General features: G+C 56.4%; 1 protein-coding gene and 1 long non-coding RNA gene across 9 annotated transcripts in view; one reads left to right on the forward strand and one right to left on the reverse strand.

Annotated features, from left to right (window-relative positions):
- Nucleotides 1-24,226, reverse strand: part of TNS1 (tensin 1) — a 193,800-nt gene extending 169,574 nt beyond the window's left edge. For 6 of the 8 annotated variants that reach the window (XM_064587035.1, XM_054506018.2, XM_045868023.2 and 3 more), the window contains exons 1-2: nucleotides 11,698-11,791; nucleotides 408-445 (exon numbers count right to left, since the gene is read on the reverse strand). Coding sequence is in view for 2 of the 8 variants with exons in the window: in XM_045868018.3 (XP_045723974.1) it covers nucleotides 408-445; nucleotides 11,698-11,812; nucleotides 24,102-24,134 (186 nt within the window). In the remaining 6 variants the exon portion in view is untranslated. Of the gene's footprint in view, nucleotides 1-407; nucleotides 446-863; nucleotides 1,155-11,697; nucleotides 11,813-24,101 lie in introns of those variants that run through there. The other 2 variants (XM_045868018.3, XM_045868020.3) reach the window with 2 other exon arrangements.
- On the forward strand, nucleotides 351-21,596 carry LOC135363919 (uncharacterized). The gene is made up of 4 exons (XR_010410292.1): nucleotides 351-484; nucleotides 8,143-8,226; nucleotides 11,706-11,782; nucleotides 18,339-21,596. It is a non-coding gene; the product is annotated as an uncharacterized LOC135363919 (long non-coding RNA).
- Nucleotides 24,227-24,592: the final 366 nt, after the last annotated feature.

Consider the following 24,592-nt stretch of genomic DNA (forward strand, 5'->3'; position numbering starts at 1 on the left):
GTTGCCCCCATCCCAAGTTTTTCCAGACTGCCCAAATTGGGCCAACCAGGGCTCTGCACGGCCCACGGGATAACTGAAATGCATCCCCCTCCTCCTCCATTCCCCCAACCAGCCCCCCTCCCCCAACTAAGGGAAATACCTTCAAAGACCCCTCCCTCGGAGCTCGGGTCCCGCCTGCCAACTTCAGGAGCTGCCCAGACCCCGCGCCGCGGCCCCCCACCCCCGGCCCTCGCCTTCACCTTGACCCGAGCCCGCTCCCGGGCCCCGAAGCTTTGCATAAACAAAGAGCGGGGCAGGGGACGACCCGGGCCCCGCCCCCGGCCCGCCGGCGCCCCCGCTCCCGTCCTGGACCCGAGCCGGTCGCGCCCCGAGCCCCCCGCGGAGCCAGCCGGCCCGCGGCCCCTTACCTTGGCCCGGCATTTCGGATGACAGGAAAAACTGCAGACTGCGAGAGGGCGACACAGAAAGAAAGTTTAGCCGCGAGGTATGGAATGGAAACTCGGGCGAAATCTCCTCCCACCCCCGCCCGCACTCCGCGCTCGGGAGGGAAGGAGGGAAGTAGGGAAGGAGGGAAGGAGGGACGGAGGAACGGAGGGAGGAGGGGGCGAAGGGGGGCGGCTGCCGCAGCTCCCCGGGGCCTGCGGGGCGGGAACGCCCGGGACTGGGGACCCGCGGGTCGGGGAGGCGCCGAGCCCTGATTGCCCGAGCCCCTGGGACGGGCGCGGGAAGGTGGGGGGGGCAGGGGGAGGGGCGGGGGGGACCGACTCCCCCGCTGGATCCTTGCCAGGGGCAGAGGGACCCAGGCCGCGTGGCAGCCGCGCCAAGGAATGGGGTGGAGGGGGCTTCTCCCCTTACATACACACCAGGCAGGCAGGCAGCCGGCACCCCAGGAACCATGATCACGCTCCCTCTCCCCCAGAGAGAGACACACAGACCCGATTTACCGTCCAGGAGAGGGCCGGTACACACACACATACACATTTACACCCATACACACACACACTCGCCAATAACCACTATCCGCATTCACTCGGCCAGACAAGCACACATACACATATAAATACACACAGAGCCTCGCACACATTCACACTTATGCCCGAGGGAAACCTCTGACTCAGGGGCACCAACACACACACTTTCACAGGACACCCTCAGAGTACAGCCTGACACAGACGTTGGACACAGACACATGGATAGATGTTTACACAGGCTCACAAACTTCTTGTGCATCATTTGAAACTCACACACACACACACACACACACACAGCAGACTTAAATCTGCCCTCCCACTACCAGAAGCTGGAATCAAATTTCCTATGGGGTTCCCTCAGTCTGGAATGTCCCAGCCCTGCCTGCCCCACCCCCAGGGCCCTCCACCCTGGGATTTGGTGGTCCCCTCCCACCAGGTCCCACAGATGCGGTGAGGGGGTCTACTGAGCTGAGCTTCTGCACTGACTTGACCTTGTTAGCTGCTGAGACAGGTGGGTTAGGGGCACTGGTTAGAGAACAGGGGTCAGGGAGGCAGGGGAGAGCTGCCCCAACCCCAAAGCCTTGGCAAGCCACAGCCCTGGGCCACAGCCAGCTGCACTGGCCTCTTGGATCTACAGTTCATCCAACCCCTTTCTGGCTTTGAGTCAACCTGATTCTCAGCAGAATGCAAAAGGGGAGACTGAGGCGCAGATGAAGGCCCAGAGCTGCAAAAGAGGGCTCTCCATACTAAGGCTTCTGATTGGTCTGTAGGAATGGAAGTCTGAGTTGCGACCTTGGCCATCGGCCCTGCCTGGGACCTTGTTCTCCCAGAACCTTGTCCTGGCCCCAGCTCAGACCTGTGACTCAGCTGTTGCTAAGCAAGGCTTTTCTGACCCCACCAGCCACCCAGGCCAGCTCAGGGACTTCTCCACCCCTGGCCACACCAAGACATACCCACCCCTGACCACTCGAGTCAAGTCATGCCCATCTGTCTAGACTTTCTGCTTCTCTCTCACCCCACCCCGCCCCCACTACCCCAGGATGGCAACTCCCCTCCAGACACCCCAACCCCACCCCCATGCCTTCTTTCCTGGCCTTGGAATGTGGAATTGAGAAAGCTTCAGGCCATGTGGCCTGAGCTTGGAAGGCCATTCCAGCCAGGCAGGCGTCCCACTGTGCCACTACCTCCAAACAGAAGGACCTTTCCCCTTCCTCTGCTAATCAAATCCCAAGCCTTCAGGAGCAAGTCCCGGGCCTCTCCTCTGGAGGCTTCCCTCACTGTTCCCTACCTCCTCGCAGGTATCACCGCACAGAGCACGTTTCCCCCACCACCTTGGTCCCTACAGCTATGGGCTCCTTCAAAGGAAGGACCTCTCTCTCCTTCTCTCTCTCTCTTTCTCTCACTACACAATACCTGGTACCTGGTACATACAGTAGAAGCTTAATAAATGATTGAGGAGTTGGACCTGACTGAAGATCTCCCCTGGAGTTTATGTGTACCCCCCATTTAATCATTCCCACCCCACTCTCAGCCTTTCCCTGAGCCATACCCTGCCCCCAACATTTCATAATCCATCAAAAAGGCATTCCCTAAGTGTCCACTCTGGGCCTCCCAACCCCAGTCAAGATACCAACAGCACAATGACAGCCAGGACCCCATCTCCCTCAAGTATCGTACTGCATACTTCTGACAGGTCACAGAATGCACCAAATCCTTTCCTACCTCAGGGCCTTTGCACTTGCTGTTCTGGCTGCCTGGACCATTCTCCCTCACCCTAGCTGTCCATTGCTCACCAAGCCAAATCCTTCTACTACTAGAATCCACTGAAAGCCATCTATCTCCTCAAAGAGGCTTTTCCTGACCACCCAAATGACATTAGGCACCTCCAATATTCTTTCTCAGCAGCACCCTGATAATTTCCTTCTTAATACAGTTCGCAGTCTGAAGTCAACATGGGTAATTCCTGCTCACTTATGAATAGTATATCTCCCTACACTAGACCCATGAAGGCAGGGAGCATGCCTGTCTCATTCACACAAATCCCCAGTAGTGAGAACAGTTTCTGATCCAGACCTCCAACACCAAACAGCAGCTTTGTGCAAATTAGAAAATGTCTTACCCTTTGGGCAGACCAGCCCCTTGGCCACACAGCTGAATACAGCGTCTTTGTGGAAATGGCAAGAAGGTGCCCTTTCTCCAGGCGGACCCAGCTCTGTACCTGGGTGCATGGTTTGGAGAGCAAAGCGTGGCCGCTTCCAGTGCTCTCTCGGGGAGGCGCCCTTGGCAGCAAACGGCCTGCCTGACCATACAGGGCAGCCCTGCCCGTCACACAGTGGGCAGACATCCAACAAATGCCCCTGGATGGAGGGCATTGGCAACAGCAATACAGCGAGCTGAGGGCTCCGTGTGTGCTGGAATGCTGAGCGTGCCCTTGAGAGCTCTCCAGTGGGGAGCAGACGAAGCCGGCCCCTGGCCCCCAGCCCAGAAGACAAAAGCTCGGCAAAGTCCGCTCAAGTGGCAGGTTCCCAGCAGCTCCGCTGGTGGATTGTTACACCTTAGGAGCACCTGCGCCCAGCCCCAGGGAGGCCCTCTTGCGCTGAGGGCCCCATCCCTCCAGGGATGGGGCCCTCACAGTCTGGCCACCCTTCTCCAGTCTCCCCCAGGGGGCAGTATTTCCTACTCTAACTGGCCGGCCCCCTACTGTCATGTGAAACTTGGGCATGCCACTCTGCAGGCTTCCCACTTCCCAGATGCATGGCACGTTCAAATGTGCTCCAGAAAGGGGAACTGTGGCAGCCAATGTTTCCTGCCTCCTGGATGCACACCTTCCTGTCATCCATTCCCACGGTGAATAGGGCTGGCTTACGTGGCCCACTGAATATTGTAGAACTGCTGGTGTGTGACTCCTGAGACTCAGTCATCAAAGGCATTGTGGCTTCAGCCCCAGTCTCTTGGATCACTGGCTCTGGGGGAAGCCAGTTACCACGTCGTGAGGACACCCAAGCAGCGCTATAGAGAGGGCCATGTGACGAATAGCTGAGGCCCCCTGCCACCAGCCAGCACCAACTTGGCAGATGCATGACCGAACCACCTTGCAAGTGGATCCTCCGGTCCCTGTCAGGCCCTCTGATGACGATGACCCCAGCTGACGTCTTCACTACGACTCACGGGAAACCCGGGGTCCAAACCACCCAGTGAAGCCACACGTGAAACCCTGACCCTCAGAAACAACATGAGATCATAATTTCATATCTGTTGTAAATTGCTAAGTTTGGGGACAAATTTGTTATGTAGCTACAGATAACCAACACAGAAACCAGAGCCCAGGATCCCACAGAAAGCAAGAGGCTAAAGGCTGATGCTGGGCGCTGAGGCCAGAGGCCATCTCCTCGGTCCTTCCTTGCTCCCTGGGTACAGGCATGCTCGTCTCTGGAATTCCTTCTTCCCTTTCCTTCCCCTACCAAGCAATTAGTCATCCTGTCCCAGAAAGTAACTCCAAAGAGGCTGTCAAATCTCCCCCTTCCTGCCAGCCCCCCACCACTGCACCAGTTCAGACCAATTATCCTTCCCTGGGCCCTGTCTCCCCTCCAGCCTTGCTCCCCCTTTAATCCAGAGCCACAGACCATTCTCAAGTGCAAACTGATCACATTACACTCCTGCTTAGAACTGTCTTGTCCAACTCCTCAGCACGCTTACAAGGCCCTGCTTGGCCTGGTCTTGCCCCCACCTCCAGCCACTGCCCCAAAAGAGATCTGCCACACTGAACTCCCCAAAAGGACATTGAATCTGGTAGGTCTGAAATGGTGAACTCATACACATCCTCCAAGGCCCATTTCAAAATGCCCCTCCCTGAATAATCAGGCATTCAAAGATGATCACTCCCTGCTCTGTGCTCCCACTGAGGTCCTGTTCAACCTGGCATCTTTGTATCCTGCCCCTTCTCCAGGCACAGGGTCTGACTTACAGATGGGGCTGAACAAATGTGGCATAAATTTAAAACTGGAAGAATTCTTCCCAGCCTAAACCACTGGGACCGCAGCTGATGTTCTGGGGCAATGGAAAGGACACAAGAGAGGGTGGGTGAGCTCCACTTTTCAGCCCCAGCCCCTGCTGGGAGAGGGCCAATGTGGACCATGGTCAGTGCCTTCTGAGTGCCTCAGTACAAACACCACCTATTACCCAGCCTGGTCCTGCTCTCCATCTACCCGCTTACCTCCCTGGCCACACAGAGACTGGCTCTCAGCTCAGATGCCGGTCATGCTCTGTGATCCGGGACCAGTTATGTAGCCACTCTGAGCCTCCATTTCCTCATCTATAAAATGGGCGCAATAGTAACACCTCCTTCCCAGGGTTGTGAGAGTTGACTGACTTCATATATGTGGCTGGCCCTGAGCATGCTCTGTAGAAAGCTGTAGCTGGTATCAGCATCGTCTGATTCTGTATTACTGGTATTCTACCGGAGAACCCCCATCTCCTGGTCAGGAGACCGGGTTCTAGTCCTGAGTGCCATCATACAGCTGTGTGACCTGAAGCAAGTCGTTCCCACTCTCTGCTCCCCATCACGCCCCACTGACTCACTCATTTGCCTGCATCAGCCCTGAGCCCCGGAACAGATGGTCCTCAAGCCCTCTCCCGGCTGTGAGAGCCTGTGGCACCCCACTGGTCTCTCCACCGGTCACCACCTGCCTCTTCCTCCCTCCGACAAAGAAAGGAGGGGAGGCCCAGGTTCCAACCTTGAACGCATCCTGGACACTGGGGGGGAAACACCCAGCTTGCGGTTGACAGGGATGTCCACTCCACAAGGTACAGCTCCTCATCATGGGGGGACATGGGCAGGAAAACATCAGCCGTCCCATCCTCCTGGGCTGTGCGCTTGAGTCCTCCCCAGACACACATCCCAGGATCCACCCCACCTGAGCGGACCGTGGCCTGCCCCAGCTCCCACAGAAGGCAGTGGCCTCGTAAGCCAGTGACCCTGCAAGATGAAGCCCCCCTGGGGAGGGACCCTGCCAAACCAAAGCTCAATGGAGCCCCAGGAGCCTCATCTCTGCCCATGGGTGTCAACATGGCCCCCCACCCAGCAGGGCCCAGCCCGTGGTGGAGCTAAGAACCCCATAGTGTGGCGGGGTCCATAGATTACCTGCTGGGGTAGAAAACTGCACCCCCAACCCCAGCCCTGAGCCAGCTCCCGCCTCATTGGGCTGCTGGGATTCTATCCTGAGGTGGCTTCCTGCCCTCCCGGGAACACAGGAAGCTAACATTGTTGGGATCTAAATGGCCTTTTCCTCCTGGCCTCGGCTCGGAAAATGAGCACATAGCCTCGGTGTGCACCTGACCCCAGCAGGAACCGCCCACACCCGCAGTGGGCCTCAGCTCCTCTCCCCAGCTGGCAGACAGACTGGCCCAGCCACCCACCTGCCCGCACCACCTCATGGCCCTTCCCTGCCCTGCTTATCTCCATGGCCTGGCTTGGAGGTGTGTGATGGTTTATATTATGTGTCAGCTCAGGTAGACTATCTATCATACCCAGATAGTTGTTCAACATGATTCTAGATGTTTCTGTGAAGGGGTTTTGGGGGATAAGATTAACATTTAAATCAACAGACTTGAGTAAAGCACGTTAACTTCCATAATGTGGGTGGGCCTCATCCAATCAGTTGCAGGCCTGAATAAAACAAAGACTGATCTCCCCAAGCAAGAAGGGACTCTGCCAGCAGACTGGTTTTGAACTTGAACTGCAACTCTTCCCTGGGTCTGCAGCCTGACAACAGATTTTGGACTTGCCAAACCTCTATAATTGTATGAGCCAATTCCTTAAAATAAATTATCTATCCATTCATCAACTACCTACCGACCTATCTATCCATCCATCCATACATCCTGTTGGTTCTGTTTCTCTGGGGTACCTCAAGTAACACAAGGTAACTCAGGGGATGGCCCGGGGTTGTGGGCGCTGTGTGGCTCTGAAGTTCAAGCAAGAGGAAACCTTCTAGATGTTCCTATCCAATGGTTTTCAAACTTTCATGCAGATGGACTCTTATGTGGAACCTCAGTGATCTTGGTTAACTTTTACTAAAAGCTTGTTCTATGCCCTTTATGTATACATATTATCTCATTTAACCCCCAAAGAAACCTGAGGAGGGAGGTGTGCTATGTGTCTCATTTTAAAGGAAAGGTGCCTGAGGCTCGTACAGGCGACACACTCTGCTCAAGTTCTTACTAGTAAGGGGCAGAGCTGGGATAGAAATCTGGAACGTCGGGGCTAAGTGCAAGACCACCATCCACCCTACCTCCTGATATATTTAACTCCTAAAACCAGAACTGTTCTGATTAAAGTGGGCAAGGCTTCCAGCGTCCCAACCCCTCAAGCATTTCCCCTTAGGTTTCTTCTTTTTCCTACCTTCTCAGGCCCCTGTATCACCTCCAGAAAAACCTTACAGTTCCTCTGGATGACAGTTTAGAGCCTCTGATCTTAGTCCAATCCGTCCTTTAGAGAAATGGGAAAGCCAGGCTCAGAGAGGTTAAGTTTCTCACCCAAGCTCACACAGCTGGGCCATGGCAAGCCAGCACTAGAACGTAGGGTCTTCCCACTCTACTAGGCTGACTCCAAAAAGGTCCTCAGACAGAGGGTAGAAGCTGGGATCCCCAGTGAAGTAACAGAGGACAAAGAGCTCCCTGAAACAAGGTTTCCCCAGATTCAACCAGTAAGGGCTTCTGGGTAGTTTTGTCCCATTGAGAGCCTAATTCTCTTTCCCAAGTGCATCCCACTCTGGGGAAACTGCAGGTGACCTCCCTACCCTCCAGGCTGATCAGAGGCATTGAGAAGGGAAGTAGTCTAAGCCTAGCCCCCAAATCCAGACCCAGATGGCAGCCCTCGGGCTCTTGATCTGGCATTCTGGTTTTTTCCCTCGGGTTTCAGTGTAGCAGAAGGCTAGGGCCCTTTGGCAAAGCTCTAGACTCCCTAGAGCTCCACCCAAAGAATCTGTGGGAAGCCCACTGTTTGAACGAAGGAACTCTTACACACCCCTCAAGACCCAGACTACATAGGCCTTCCCTGATGAAGCCTGACAGGAAAATCTCTGCTCAGTCAGAGATGACCTTTCACACACACCTCTGTGTCAGCTTTGCCACCATGTTCTATGACTGTCTGATGGTATGTCTGTCTTCCCAGGTCAGGGGCTGGATCTTGGCAGCAGTACCTGGCACCGCATCCAGCCCAGAGGGGGCTCAGTTCACGATCATCAGATGGATGCACGTGTGTATGCAGGAGGTGAAGGGGCAGCCTCCACTGGTCGAGTTATCAAGCCTTTACAGATTCCAACAAGGGAGTTTTCCAGACCCCCCCCCCCCGCACCCACGTCTGGGCCTCAGTGAGCATTCCTGGTCCAGCCCCTCCTCCAAAGTTGAGAAAACTGAGTCCTGAGCGGAGATATGATTTATCTGAGGTCACACAGCCTGTGGGTGGCAGGGCCAGAGATAGGACCCCTAACAAAGGCCCGGGGCCTCCTCTCCCCCCACTGTCTCATCCGTCCGTCTCCCCCACACGGAGCCTTAGTCCCTAACACTAGTGTTTGTGTTATAGCCACACACAGAAACTCCGTGTTCCTCACAGTCACCACCCCCCCAGGGACGCAGGACAGGGTTTATTGTTAACTGCATGGGGCACAGGAGGAGACAGGCTCAGCGAAGGAGAAGACTGGTAGCTGTCTCACAGGACCTCTTGGCCTGTTTATCAGTCACACTTACACCTGAATGTCCCGCCACCTTAGTTCATTGTCTGCACGGTCCATCTATGAGTCTCCCAGACCAGGCCCTGGGCTCTTTGACTCTTCTCCCCACCCCTGTCTCCCACCCTGCCCCTCCAGCCACATTACATTAAACAGTGAAATGCGGGAAGGCGGGGAGCAGAAAATTGTCCGAGCTACAGAGCAGGTCAGACGGAGGGAGAAAGACAAGTGGCCCAGTTTCTCTAGATCTAGGAAAGTGTCCTCACCGCCCCTGCCTGCAGGAATTCCCTCAGCACTGCAAGCCCCGTGGAGACTGAATTCACAGCCTTGATGTTCCATACACCCTGCCCCCCTACCCCCCAGCCACAAATCCAGAGGGTATCCATGCTGTAACCCCAGACTTGAAGCCTGTTAAAGGAACCAGAGAGCACAGCAAACCCTGGGCTTGGCGAACAAAATATGACCTGGATTTTAGTCCACAATCACCCCCTTCGCCAGGGAGCAATAACCCATACCTGGTGGCCCTGGATGGATGGATGGATGGATGGATGGATAAGGGCATTTTTCCATCTCGTGTCACCTCCTGGTTCCAAAGCACAGAGAGTTGGCTCATTGCTGCATCTCCCACCAGTAAGCCCAGTGGCCCCAACCCTGACCTCAGGCCTGGTGACCCCGACGATCTTGCTGAGAAGGCACACCATAGCCTATAGAGCTGGGAGTCTTCAATCCTCCCTTGCTGCCCCCCTCCACCTGCCCCAGCCCTTCCATGGCCCAGTCCTGACACCTAGTGGTGCCTTTGGACTTCAGTCCTGGCTTTCTTCCCACTTCTCAATAATTCATTCAGAGCTGCCAAACCAGCCCGACAGCCCACTGGCCACATGACCTCCACTCTGGTTCACACCGGCAGGGCCAGGCTCTGAACCAGGGAAAACCCGTGTCTCACCTTGGGAGCCTTCCATTCCCAGGAGGTCACATCCCCTCCTCAACCCAGGCCCTCAAGCCAGGTCAACTGGGGAACCCAGGACCACAGACCATCACAGAACATGTGGCCAAAGATGTGCCCAAGGTCACACAGTGAGTGCTGGGACTTCCTTCTACCCCACCCCTGTGCTGCCTCTGGTGGTTACTGGGGTGAAGGGAAGGCACACTGGGGAAGGAAGGGAGGCACTGGGGGAAGACTCAGGGGCTAACTTCAGCAGGTTCATGGGGCAGGGGCAGGTGGGGCGGTGACCCTGCGCCCAGCAATTCGGGCCTGACTCCTCCCAGCTCTCACCCTGACCCACCACCCGTCCCAGCCAGACCTCTTGGGAGGAGCGTGACACCATGTGGTGGATATGGGTACTGCAGAAGTCCCTGTTGGCCGCCTAAACTCCGTCTGGGTATCCCAGCTCTTCAGTGAAGGACAATTAACCTCTACCCTTTGTCCAGAGCAGGACGTGCCTAGAATATCCTCCACACGCACATTCGACACACTCACACGCTCCCATCCACACCCACTCCCCACTCCATCATGCCGCTGAAAGTCCTTGTCTAGGAAGACTTCCCTCCCCCAGAGAGCACACCCCCTGACAGCCCCACTGGGACCCAGCCAGCTGTGTGCCTTAGCAAGAGTCTTAACGACTCTGCGCCCCAGTTTCCTCCTTTCCTCCTCTGTAAAGCGAGGGTGACACAGGCCGCCCCCCCCCCCCCCCCCCGCCATGCTGTGAGCACTGCAGGAGAGCCATGTGAGTGCTTTGATGATTACTCCCTAGGCTGTCTTCCCAGACCCACTGAGACTTCGGCAGGGGAGAGGGGAGGAGAGTGAAGTCCAGGTAGAGCCACGTGAGCCAAGGCCCAGGGCAACAGAGAGCCCGGCCCCTTTGGCATGTTTGACACGCTTGGCCTACTCGAGAGCCGAGCCGGGTGCAGCCGGGCTGAGTATGGACTTGGGGACAGGGGTAGATGGGTCAGAGAGCTGGCAAGGGGTGGAGGCTGGGCCTCGCAGCCACAGGAAGGGGCGGTGCTCTGTCTTGAGGGCAGGGGCACTCCCAAGGCTGTACCCAGGGAACGGCCGAACTAGGTGTGCATGGAGTCCCGCTGGGAGCTGGTGAGACGGTGGATCGGAGGGGGTGGGTCAGGAGGAAAAGGATCTACAGTCAGCCCTCCAGGCGAGAGGACCCAGCAGCCTGAATAGGCTATGGAGAAGCTCAGGGACTCAAACTATATTGGGGGGCCCTGGCGATTGACGGGACGTGGCGGGGGAGAGGAAGGCATCTGGTGGGACAGCTGGGTGGGGAGATGATGTCAGCCACCAAGATTAGGCGCAGGGGCCTCCTGCTGATTTTACTGTGTGACCTGGGCCAAGACACCGACTTCTCTGGCATCAGGGACAGCCGAACCCCAGGCCGGGTGAGAAGCACACGAGAATAGTGATTGAAAAAGCCCAGCAGCCGCCAGGCCCTCCCTCCAGTCTGACCTGGGGCCTCTTAAACTCACCCCTAAATGTGGTGTCTTTCCCAGTGCCAGTCACACGCCACCCACACACCTTCCGCGTGCCCTCCACATGCCAATCACAGGACCTCCACGTGTCATCCACGTGACCGCCACACAGCACCCACTCACCTTCCACATGCCCCATCCACATGCCAACTACATGACATCCACGGGCCAGCACGCCCCACTCATGCACCCTCCACACGCCACACACACGCTCAGTACATGCCAACCACAGACCATCCACACACCACAAACCACTAGCCGTACACCTTCCACATGCCATCCGCATGCCTTCTTCATATCATCCACACACAAGCTACATGCCATCTCCATGCCACCCACCACCTGTCATCATGTACCATCCATACACACCCACGAGCTTGCCATCTGGTGTGCTCAGCATCGACCCCCACGTGAGAACCTGGCCCCAGGCCAGGACCCCAAGGACATCCGCCCAGGTCCCAGGCCACCTCCTTCCCACCATGACGTGCTCCCCATCTCCCGTAGCCTGACCATCTACTCACCTTTGCAGGTGCAGCCCTCCCGGGTGATGACCTGACGGCAGATACCACAGGGCTTCACCTTCTTGAAGGTCTTCACCTTGAAGTGGTGAGTCTTGGGGGCCTCCAGATCCTCTGGCTGTTGGGGGCAGAGGCACAGTGATCAGGCCTGGGCAGAAGGCTGGGGAAGGAGCTGGGGGGACTCGGGGAGAAGTGGGCCAGGACTGGGGAAAACGAGAGGTGAGAGCCCCTTCAGGGGTGACAGGCCTGAGCCCCCATTTCTGGGAGGAGGTGCCCCAGGAAAGAGAGCTGAGTGTGACCCAGACTCTGACACTTAGGTGGGTCAGCACACTGGGACACTGATTTTAAATGGCTTACTCAATAACAATTTTACACACATACACCATGTTACCACACCCCAGAGGGCTCTCCCATGGCCATCCCAGTCAATATCCCCCTAAGGTAAATACTATTGTGACTTTTTTTTTTTTTAAGATTTTATTTATTTATTTTATTTATGGGGGTTTCGAGAGGGGGAGGGGCAAAGGGAGAGAAAGAGAGAGAGAGAATCCCAAGCAGACCGCGCTGAGCACAGAGCTCGATGCAGGGCTCAATCTCAATCCCTGGGCCGAAATCAAAAGTTAGACACGGGGCGCCTGGGTGGGCTCAGTCGGTTAAGCATCTGCCTTCAGCTCAGGTCATAATCTCGGGGTCCTGGGATCGAGCCCCACATCGGGCTCTCTGCTGAGCAGGGAGTCTGCTCCTCCTTCTCATTCTCCCTCTGTGCTCTCTCTCTCTCTCTCTCTCTCTCAAATAAATAAATAAAATCTCTTTAAAAAAAAAAAAGGCAAATGCTTAACCAACTGAGCCACCCAGGCACCCCAATACTATTGTGACTTCTATCAGCAAAGATTCATCTTGCCAGAGTCTGAAATTTAACTGAGCAGGCTGTACCCCTGCGTCCGGCTTCTGTCGCCCGGGGTTCATCCGTGGGATTCATCCACACGGCTGCCCGGAGAGCTGCTCTTTCTTTTCGCTGTGTGTGGTAGCCCATGTGTGAAAGTAGCTGCTTCCTTTATCCGTTCTACTGGTGATAGTCCTTAGCCTTTTTACCCACGTGCCCCCCATTCCCCCTCACCCCCTCGCTACCACCTCCAGCCCCAGCCCAGAAGCCTTCTGCCATTTTATTTTTATTTTATTTATTAATATAAATATTAGTATTTATAAATAAATATTTATTTATTTACAATGACATCACTTTGCATTATGAAAATATTGGTCTGTTAAATCTCCTTTTTAAAACTATGGGGCGCCTGGGTGGCTCAGTCGTTAAGCGTCTGCCTTCAGCTCAGGTCATGATCCCGGGGTCCTGGGTTCGAGCCCCGCATCGGGCTCCCTGCTCAGCGGGGAGCCTGCTTCTCCCTCTCCCTCTGCTGTTCCCCCTGCTTGTGTTCCCTCTCTCGTTGTGTCTCTCTCTGTCAAACAAATAAATAAAATCTTTAAAAAAAAATTTTTTTAATAAAAATAAATAAATAATAAATAAATAAAACTAGCTCACCACACACATGAGATGAGAGGCGGGCGGGCGGTCCAAGCCTTCTCTGGGTCTGACCGGGCCAGTCACCGCCCACCGCTACCACAGGCCTCGGTTTCCCACTCTGGACAGCGCAAGGTTGGGCCCCACACCCTCAAGCCCCGACAGTCTGTCCTTGGTAACCACATACAGGAATGCACTCTAAGCCGCAAAGCCCTGCCCCCACACGGCTTAGAACCCCCTCCTCCCATCTGCGGCCCTCAGCCCAGGCACAGGCTGGGGGAGCTCCCCGTTTGGAGGACACCCCAGGAAGCTGTCCCTGCTCAAAGGCACCACGCCTCTCCAAGGTACTTCACCGTGGCGTCCAACCGGATTCATTTCCCGGCTTCGGCAGCAGGGGCCAGCAGAGTGCAGACATTGGCCACTCCCTCGCTCTCTCCCTCTCGCAGGCACAGAGCTTCCTGACCCCCCTCTACACACATAGCCACACACAGAGCCACAGCTGATGACAGACCCTGCCGTTCCAGGGGAGGGTTCTTCTCTTCCAAGTGTCCCTCCTTGGACCCTTCTCCAGAGTCTCTGGGACAGGGGCTGGAGGGGGCGACTTGTGTGTTCAGAGGAGGAAGGGAGGCAGCCTCCCACAAACCCAGCATGTCCAGGACTCCTCTCGGAAGACACTACAGTGGTCTGGGGCAGAGAGAGGCTGAACCACAAGAGACACAGAGAGAAAAACCGACAGAATGAGAGAGAGACAGAAAGCCAGAGAGACAAAGAGGCAAAGAGATAGAGAGGGAGAGATAGACAGAGAGACAGAACAGAAAGAATCAGAGAGACAGACACTGATAAAGACAGAGAGACAGAGAAAGAGGGAGAAAAGCAACAGAGTCAGAGAGGAAGAAAAGAAGACCCAGATAAGGCAGAGGCAAATAAAGGCAGAGACGAACCAGCACACACAGAGAATAAGCGAAATTAGACAGAAGCACACAGAGACTATAAAGGCAACCAGAGAATCAAAGGGGCAGACAGACAAAAGGACAGAGGCGCCAGCTCGAATGGGTCCCCAAAGGCTAAACCTGGGCAGATTTGAGCATCATAATACGGAATGATAGTAGTGGCTTAAATTAGTCCAGGCCAATATGTGAACTAAGTGAAAAAATTCAAAGTGTGATGAGAAAGAGAAGATTCACAAATCTCAAAGCACCTCGCCATGCCACACTTCTAAATTACAAAAGGGAAAAAAGTAACTTTGCCTGGCAGACTACTCGTTAATCAAGGGATCAAAGCAAACACGACCAGTAATGCGATGAATGGAAATTGTGCACCACAGAGGGGATGCTTGGAGAACAGGACACCACGTCTGCCATGTTCCTGCCAAAGAGACACAAGCTGAATCTAATCATGAGGAAACATCAGACCAACCCAAATCAAGGCACAGTCTACTAATTAAATGGCTTGTGATCATCAAAAGTGACAAGGTCACAGAAGCCAAGGAAAGACTGAGATTTCCAGACCAATGGAGTCTAAAGAGATACAACAGTCAAATGCAGGGGCTGACTTGGAACTGGATTCTTCCCGTGACCATAAAGGACATCATCGGGACAACTGGCCGCACCTCAGTGGGGTCTGAGGACAAGACGGTAGCCATGTGTCAATGTCAGGCCCCTGACTTTGATGGCTGGGTTGGGTTAGGTAGGAGAAAGTCCTCGTAGGAAAATTAGGAAAGCATGTAGGGGTGGTAGGGCACTGTGTCAGCAACTCGCTCGCAAACAGCTCAGGAAAACAAGTTCTTTGCACTGTATTTGCGACATTTCTGAAGTCTGAGACTGGCTCAAAATTCAAAGAGACAGGCAGACAGAGATGACAGGGAGGCAGGACAGAGCAGAGACAAAGCCCAGGGCAGAGGTGGAGAGAGCAGAGGGCCATTGAGCCGGGAGCCCAGCACTGCCCCCTGGTGGCTAAACCAGGCAGCATGGCCTGGGTCCTGCTAGTCCAGTGTTGTGTTCTAAGAGCTGTGCTTCCAGCTTCCACTGAGGGTGGGGGCAGGGTCCAGGGCAGGGCCGGGGCAGGGCCGGGGCAGGGCCGGGGCAGGGCACTGTCCTGCACTAGACCTCACTCAGTGTCCCCCAGCCTACCAGGAGAGGCAGGTGAGCCCCCTCCATTCTGAAGTCTCACCTCCCCTGTTTGCCCTTCTCAGCCCCTGGCAGGGCAGCCTTCCAGATAATCTCTGTCATAGACATTCCAGGGAGGGGGCCCAGCCCAAAGTCAACTGCAGCAGCCCAGGCCTGGGCTGGGGGGAGGTGCAGGAAGGGGACTTGGGGTTCAATTTAAGGCCTGTCTGGGGAGGCGGGCAGGAAGCCCTAAAGCCCAAACTTCTCAGGCCTACTCCAGCCACTCCCCAAGCCTGCCTCTCCCACCCTGTGGAGTGAAGCTGAGCTTCCCATTCCAGCTTATCCCCTAGACTTCTCCGTCTATACCCCAAATCCAGCTCTTCACCCAAAGCCCAGGGAAGGTGGCCTTCTCCCCAAAGTATAGTTGGAACAGCGGAATCTCCCAAAAGAGGCTCCTGGCTGCCCAGTGAACAGATGGGGAGGAGGCAGAGCCTTCTAGGCTGACAAGCAAACGCCCAGGCTTCTCCCCTGGGCCCTGGGCTTGCCTGCCCTGCCTGCCCAAACTCATAAATGTGAGTTTACAAACTCTCTCCCCGCACGGCGTGGGGAGCAGGAACAGGGTTTTAGATACATTCTCTGGCCTCACTCATGGCCTCTGTAAGCAGCTTATGGGCCAAGGCCCTGCCCTTCCCCCCACCTCATTCTGGCTCTCTGGCTGAAGGAGCACTGGGATGGGAGTCTAGAGACCAGCTCTCTAGGTTGGTGACCCTGAGAACACCAGTGGCCTTCTCTGGGCCTCACAGTTCCCAAATGAAAATGATGGGTTTGGACAAGATAGTCTGAGTATAGAAAGAGCAGGGGAACCAATGGGCCAGTTTGAGATGAAAGGGCTGGAGGAACTGGGGGGTGGGACATGCTCATGGTTACAGAGGGGGGTGCTTCATGAAATATCACCCCTCCAAGAGAGGCTGGGGGACCCACGTGGGAGCGAGGAGGCCAGCACCCCCAGGCAAGTGGCCCTAGGCTGTGACCTCCTCTGCAACATAGGCTTGCCCGGCTATAAAACGGGTATCTGGCAATGTTGTTGAAAGAGTCACCCACAGAGGTCTGAAGGTCCCAGTTTGCAGGAGGAGAAAGTCTAGGGTGGGTGAGCCTTAGATCTTCAAATATCTTGAGGGGCTATCATTGTAAGAATGGACCAGACATCTATGAAGTTACTGAATGCAAAACAAAACTCTGGGGGCAGAAGCCACAAGGATGCATGATTAGACGCAAGGGGGTACAAGAGTTTCCCATCGACCAACCATAGGTTAAATTCCAGAAGAAGAAGAAACCTGGGGGTCTAGAACCTACACTGCCCTCACCCAGGGTTACTCTGCAGGTATGGGCGGAGAATATGAACAAGCCCATGAATGCAAACTCTGCTCGGGGGTAACCACTTGTTATGACAATGCTCATCATTTTTCCTGACAAGTGCCAGACAGCCTCACAAAGCACTCCCCCACTCTTCCTAGCTGGATTAGCTCCTGGAGGACCTGGGGGCCCCGGGGGGGGGGGGGGCGCGAGGAGGCACAGCCATAGCGGGAGCTACCTGGTGTCTCCAACACCCTCCTCCCTCAAGAGCCAGAGTCCAGAGAAGGGAAGAGGTCCTAGCCAGGAAGTCATTCCTCCCCACCCTCCAAGCCCAGAGCCCGAGCCCTGTGACAAGCCCACCCACCCAGCATCAGAGGGCTTTCCTGGGCCTCAGGGATCCTCTCCTTCCCACCCTCCATTCAGCCAAGCCTGGCTGCCAGATAGTTCCAGCCAGAGGGGCGTGGCACATCTGGCTGGGACAGCTTTGGCGGGAGTCCTGGGCCCTGGGGGGGGGGGGGGGGAATGCTGTTTGTTGGTCCCTCCCTGCCCCATGGGGGCTGAGTGTGGTGGGGATGGGGAGCGAAAGGGGACTGACAGCCCTAGGGATCCTCCAGCTCAGGCCTCCAGACCCCTCCACAAGAAACTCCCCCCAGCCCTGTTCCCACTCGGCTCCCTGTGCCCACACTAGGAGCCCTGGATGATGTGGCCAGAGGGCAGAAGTCTGCGGGCCAGTGAGCCTTGGGGAAGAAAGTCACCAAAAAGCAGGCCCTGGAGAGTCAGCAAGCCCTCTCCCCGCCTCCTGGCCATCCACACCCCCACGCCTTGTCTTCTTGGGTGGAGACACCAGGATGGTCGGTATCACCTGTCATTTCTGTGGGGAAGACTCGGACTCCCCAAGGAGCCACAGGCTGGCATGTGGGAGACCCAGTCACCTCAAGTGCAAGCTTCCCCCAACCCCACCTCCCTTCACATACACACCAAAGTTCCTTAACCTCTGCCACCCCCTCAATCTGCTAGCCAGCTAATGGCCTGATGGTGTTCTTGGTCACCCGAGTGGAAAACTCTGAGTCACCCCCAACTCCTCCCAGCCCTCCACCCTCCAGTCCAACTAGCTGCCAGACTTTGAATTTGCTTCCTGAACACTCTCAGCCCTCCTGCGCTTTTTGATTCCGAGGCCTCTGCCCTATGGAAGGCCTTGTCACTTCTACCCACGGCTATTGCCACAGCCTCCTGGGCCCCCGACACTGGGCCCCGCCTCCCCCACACAGCCTCAATGCAGCCTCTAAAGAGCACAGCTCTATGGGATCACTGACACCCCCACTCACCCCAAAATGCTTCCATGCCTACCCATGCATCCAAGACAAAACGTGCACTCCCTCAAGCCAGCAGGGGAAGCAGCCTCAGTCCATACCCAGCCCACCCTGCCATCTCAAACCCCATACCCCGCTCCCCAGCTCGCTGCCCTGCGTCCACCTCTGAGCCTCTGCTCTGCTGTTCCCCCTTCCCAGAATGCCCTTCCTCCCCTCTCAGCCTGCCAAGCTTCTATAGGTCCTCGAGGGCCACATTCAAACCCCATCCCCTCAGGGAGATTTTCCCAGATACCCTGCCCCCCGCACAACACTGTCTTCGATATAGACTCCCCACAGCTGTCTTCTTTTTTTATTCTGAAGGGTTTGAAAGCGCTGGAAAAGATGAGCATGCATGTTCCGATCACCGTGATTCACCGTTTGCTAATGTTGTGCTGCTTTTGCCTGCGCTGTTTCTCCGCCTCTGGCCCTACAGAAAGCCCTACAGAAAGCCAGCGGTGATGATCACACGCAGGGAATCCGGCATCAGCACTGTTCTCTAAGATTTCGTTCATATTCGAATTTCCCCTTTGGCCCCATTAACATCCATCATAGCTGGGTCTTTGGTTTTGTTTTGCTCCGGGACTCAGGATCCACCAGGACCCTGCATTACATTTCCTTGCTGGGTTCCCTTCATCTTTCATCTAGACACACTACTCCACCTTTTGATTTCCCTTTTTTGAAGACTCTGGGCTGTTTTGCAGGAGGTCCCTCAGTTTGGATTTGTCTGCTTACTTCCTCAGGATTCCATTTGGGCTGAGCGCTCCCCACCCCCAGGCACCCCCTCCTCCCCTGGTTGCACTTTCCTGGTGCCCCCTCGGAGCCCTCTATGCCATCGGGAGTTCCTGCTCCTTCCTTGCTAGCGAGGTGGCCCCAGGCAAGTGGATTAGCCCCATCTGCCTCACTTTACTAATCGGTTAAATGGGCTGGTAATAGTCACCTCCCACAAGTTGTTCTGAGATAATGCCTGGCCCGTGGTGAGCAGCCCCCAGGCATTACACGTCATCTGTCACTCCTGTGTGCACCAGACTAGCACACAGGGGGCACGCGTCCGCCGGGCCTTCTGTTCCATGTCCCCGTGCCCTGGACCGATGTGATCCCTAAACAAGTCTGAAGGAACAAACTGAGTGGATTTGCTGTCTTGCCTCAGTTTCCCCACGTGTGGTTGTACCCCACGCGCACTGGCCTGCCCTTGGGGAGAGGACACGGGTCACCCCCTTCACCAGCCACAGGTGCTAGCTGAGATGAAACTCTGACTCCGAGTAGCCCCGCTTCTCCGCGGAGGAAGGAGGGCAGGGGGTCACACTGACTGAGCTCCTGCCCTGTGACAGAGAACACGGGGGGCTTGGGAGCCCAGGACTCAGTCCCAGACTCAGTTTCTGGAGCTGGATCATCTCCCCCTTCAGCTTGCTTCTCTCTCCCCTGCTCAGCAACTTCATACACCACGTCCCCACATGCCTGAGCAGCCAGTCGCAGGTCCCTTTTTGTGCCCTAAAGTGAGTCATCTCCTGGGGTGGCAGGGCTCAGAGACGGGACAGGCTGAGCCCCATGCATGGGCCGGTGCCACGGCGAGGGGCTAGCCCAGATTCCCTCACTGACCCCTCACAGTGACAAGGAGCCCGAGGAGCCTGCTCTGGACACACAGGCAGGGCAGGATGGAACAGAGATTCAAATCCAAGTCTGTCTGAGGCAGGGTCCCAAGTCCCTAGCCACTGCACTCCCATGTCACTGACAGTGTGCCAGAGGCCCTGACCGTCCCATCCTCGGCGCCCCTCTGCCCAAAGGCCACCTCCTGGCAGTTTCCCCAGTTCTGTCCATCCACAGTTACCCTTAGCTGCTGCACTTGGACTTCTGAGCTCTCAGCTTCACCCCTGCATTGAATTATACCTCTCCTAATACCTCCCCCTCCTCCAGTCCAGGTGAGGTCCCCCCTTACCTGCCCCCACAGCTTCCGTCTTGGCAACACCCACCTTACTGTAATCATTAGCCCAAGACCTGCAAGCTTCTTGAAGAAAGTAGGCACCCCATAATCGTCCGTGAGATGGATGGACGGGCAGCGGGTGGGTGGGTGCCTGCGTGGCCCAGTGGCTGGACGGTGTCTCCATCACACACAGCACTTCCCTGACACCAGCCGCTACCCCTGGACTGCCGGCCCCCAACTCACCCCCCAACCCTGAGCTCCAACACCCTCCCAGCGCCTACCCTTCCCTGTCTAGGACCACTGAACCCAGAAGCCACGTGGGCCTTGGGCAGGCCCCTTCCCCTCTGTGGGTCCCCTTCACCATGGCCGGAAACTGGAATCACACTGAATCACCTTACAGAATCACACTGAATCTCAAACGAAACTGTTGAAGTTGAGGAACTGTACACAAGGAAGGCACAGAGAGGCTAAGTAACTCGCCTGAGCACACAGCTAATAAGTGGTATCCAGACAGGCTGGCTCCAGAGCCCACGCTCTGACCGTGTGCATCCTGCCTGCAGGGGAGGGCCCTGATTGTTCTCAGGCCTTCGCATCACTCTCCTGATTCTCCTGGCCCCGCACACCCTGCCCTGAAGGATTCCCAGGATGGAGAGCCCTTGATGGGGCACCAGGAGAACCCGGTCTCTACTTCTGCTCTGGCTTGCTTCGTGGCTCTGAAAACATGCCATCAGACAGTAAGAGCTAACATTTCTTAAGCCCTGACTGTGTGAGAGACGCTATTCTAAATGTATGCATCTATTAGCTCATTTAAAACCAAATGACCCTCTAGGTAGGTGGGGAAACTGAGGCACAGAGATGTGAAGCTACTTGCCTAAGGTCTCGCAGCTAGCAACTGGCGGGGTCGGGATCAAAGCCAGCCCACTGCACTTCCTCTGAACACTGCAGAGGAACAGTGAGCTACTTGTCCCTGACCTTGTGCCTCAAACGTCATTCTGAAAACCTCTGCAAAAGGAGGGTTTTATTTCAGACTCCGGTCAGTCTCGTGTAGCCCAGCCTAGGTCCCAAGCCCTACTTATCAGGAGGCCCCGGGTGGGCACAGCCCTCACAAGCAAACAAAACTCCAGAGCCAGCGAGTTCAGGACCAAGAGGTCAGACTGGGGCCTCTGTGGCAGAAACTGTGCCCTGAGAATCTGCGGGCTCATGAGGACCCTTCTGTACAAAACTGTGTGCTTGGCACTGGGAAGAACACCACTCCAGAAAAAAGAACGCTTCATTGTCTGCAGCTGGAAGGGGCCTCTGAGAATACTTTCTCCACTTCTGTGAGGTCCAGAAAAGTCGAGTGACCAGCCTGAGGCCACATGGCTTCCTCAGGGCAGGGCCAAAGCACTTGCCCACCCCACCCCCACCCCGGGTGGCTCTTTCAGCCCCACCTCCCTTGATAAGCTCCTCCCCAGTTCCCGGGAATAGAGTGAGCCCTTCTGGAAGGAAGAGCCTGCAGCTCTAACTCCATCGGCACAACACCAAAGAGCCTCAATTAATGGGCATGTAATTATTTTCTAAATAAACCATGTTTGAATATGTAATAACAGGAGCATCTGATAAGAAAATCAAGTTATGCATAACATGTAGCTATGTTCCTCCACTAATAAAGTGATTTTTATTCCTCGAGCTTATGAAAGCCGTGCACTGCAGATACACTGCTGCTCGGAGAAAGCATCTGTACCTTTCTCTGTCCACACACACAAGCATGCACGCACGCGGGGGCACAAGACCTAGCTCTTCCAGACCATGCCTCAGTTTACCTCCCTGAGGCAGCAGACCCAGATAGTTGTTGGCCTCAGAATACCTGGGCGGTCCTGGGGCAGTCAGGAGCCTCAGGGGCCCCCTCCCACAACAGCCATCCCAGGGAGATCCTCCCCGCACATGAGATCTGGGTTCAGGGGATCCCACGAGCCAAGCAGGAGGTTTCGGAGCGGCAGAAGGACGAGCATCTACTGAGCACCTACTTGTGCCTGGGCACCTGTTCTTTTGACATGCATTATCTCTGTGCTCATCCCCATCACACAAGGTGTGTTTTCTTATTCCCACTTTACAGACCAGGAAACTGAGACTCAGGAAGGGAACTGTTTTACCCAAGGCCCATCTGGTAAATAATGGAACTAAGATTTTAACCTAGCCCTGTCTTGTGTCAAAGTCCGCACACTTCCCACCACCAGCTGCCTCTCAAGGCAGAAGCAGCCCCCTTGGCAAGGTCTCCAGGGCCTCTGTGCTCCCTCTCCATACCTGGTGCCATCCACCCTTCCACTGCCCGCCACATACGCCCCAGTCCTGCCCAGAAGAGAGGAAGGTTGCTGGTAGAGCTGCCTGGGCATCTGTGGGAGCCCTGACAGGGCCAGAACTGTGCCCTCTGTCCAGTCCACACTTCCCCAGACTCTAGCCCCCACCCCCCGGCAATGGCCATCCCCTCTGCCCAGCCCACTCTCACCGGCAAGTGCCCACGGGGCTGGCCCACAGGGCCGGGAGGGACACAGCTGGGAAGGGACCAGAAGAGAGGGCAGGGGAGAGATTTAGAGGCCCCAAAGTGGCAGCATCCACACCTGCCTTTGGTCACCAGCACCGTCTCCCAACTCTCAGAAAGGACAGTAAGGTCGACAGGGCACTCATGCCTAGCTCTCAGCAGCTCCCCTTCACTATCCTACTTTCACCCATGGGGAAACTGAGGGCTGCCCAGGCGAAGTACTTTTCCCATGCTCTCTGAGCCGAAGTGGCCCTTCCCCCATCCACAGGAGCCGGTCACCCCTGGAAATCTAACTGCCATCTGTCCCCCGGCAGGGCTCCCCCGCTGCCCACCTCGATCCTCAGCACTGCAGGCAGGCCTTCCTGAGCTTGTCCAAGGGCGCTGGAAGGGCCCAGAGAGATGAACTTGGCCAAGGATCCCATTTCACAGAAAACCACTGGTGCAGCCTCTGTGCAGGACATTGCGGGCTCTCCCGGTCTACTATTCTGACCCACCCCTGCACCCGAGCCCCACGCTCCACCCAAACCCCCACGTTCCAGCCCCCTCTCCCACCCTTCCCCTCACTGCCCCAAGGATGCCTGGCTGCCCAAGTCTGATCTCCCACAGCTGCCCCCAGCCTGGGCTTGCCTGGGGACTGGCCGGAACAGGGAAAGGGGCAGGAAAGGCCACATCTGGATCCTGGGCCCAGAGCCCCCTCCCCCCAAGCCAGCCATCATTCTCTTTGAGACCAACATGAACCTCAGCCAGGGATGACTTCCTCGCCCTCCTGACCCCTGTGCATGCCTTCACCCAGCCCAGACGTCCGAGAAGCCCCTCTGAGGAAGGGGTCTCCTGCCCCTGCCCCTGCCCCCACCCCTCCTGCGGCAGTCAGGACTCTCCCCGCCCCCCTCTCTCCCAGGAGACTTTTACCCTCATCATGTGGCCCCCAGCCCCTGCCTTCCCACCCCTCAGGCACCCTCACCCCAACACACACCTTCCTAAATCGGGGGGGGGGTGGGGAGCAGAAAAGAAGGGAGAAAGAGGAAGCAGTGTTTTCCTCTTCTGGGCAGGAGGGGAGGGGAGGCAGGAGGGTCTTGGTAAGGATGGGTGGCCTATAGGGGAAGCAATGGTAGTGGGAAGAAGCTGATACTGAGTCTAGAAGGGATCAAAGTAACGGGATCCAAACAGAGGTCTCCACAGCCAGGCTTCCCCAGGTTTCATTTGCTAGGTCAGTGTCTCCTGTCCCCCAGACCCCTAGCACGGCCACCTCCCCAGCTTGGGCTGAGCATCAGAGGGGTGAAGTATTTTCCCCCCAGTGTGGCAGGGCAGGGGGCGGGGGGTGGGGGCGGTGCAGGCAGGAGAGGCTCCCAAAACAAACAAACTTCTTGGTGGCTTCCTTAGACTACAGCTCCTGGACTCAAGTGGAGGCAAGAAAGGTGGGGAGGGGGGATGTCCTGACCCAGAGAACCAGGGCCTAGGCCCTGTTGATGGGGAAGGACTACGGCTGAGGGCCTGCCCTAGTCAGTCTGTCCTTCTGTCAGTCAGCAGGAGGCAGAGAGGCCCTCCGCCTTCACCACCAACACTCCCGCACGCTGGCTCTCTGCCTAAGGATAAGATGTTGTGGAGGGGGGCGGCCCTGCGACCTCTTAGCTAAAGCAGCGAGACCTACCCAGAGCATGCAGGACAGACAGATCCACGTCATCTTCGGCGGGCGCCGTCCCTCGGGCCCAGGCCGGAGCCTGCTCACGGCCCCCCTGAGCTCACAGCCCCCACGGAGCAGGCAGAAGGCAGCTCTGAGAACGAAGGAGCAGTCAGCATCTGCCCGGCAGCTCACCCTGCCTGCCTCCAGCTCACCCTCCCTCCTTTCCTCCTCCCCCCACTCCACCCCCTTGTCCCAGCCTCCTGTCTCCTCCCTCCTCCCAGGCTCCACTGGTGGGGTTGGGGGTCAGAAGCCCTGCTTTGCAGGGGGGTATGAAGGAGACAAGGCAAAGGGACAGCCACTGGATACAGCCCCCACCCCAGGCCATCACTGCCCACCCTGCACCCCCACCCCCACCTCCAAACATACAAGCCCTGTGAGCCACCGAGGCTCCTCCCGCCTTCTGATCTGATGCTGGCAGGCCCGCAGAGCCTACTGTCCTCACTGCAGAACCCCCTCCC

Source organism: Mirounga angustirostris, unplaced genomic scaffold (genome assembly GCF_029215605.1).
Source record: "Mirounga angustirostris isolate CCGP_5_RB_7025 unplaced genomic scaffold, mMirAng1.0.hap1 SCAF_3, whole genome shotgun sequence".
Taxonomy (NCBI): domain Eukaryota; kingdom Metazoa; phylum Chordata; class Mammalia; order Carnivora; family Phocidae; genus Mirounga; species Mirounga angustirostris.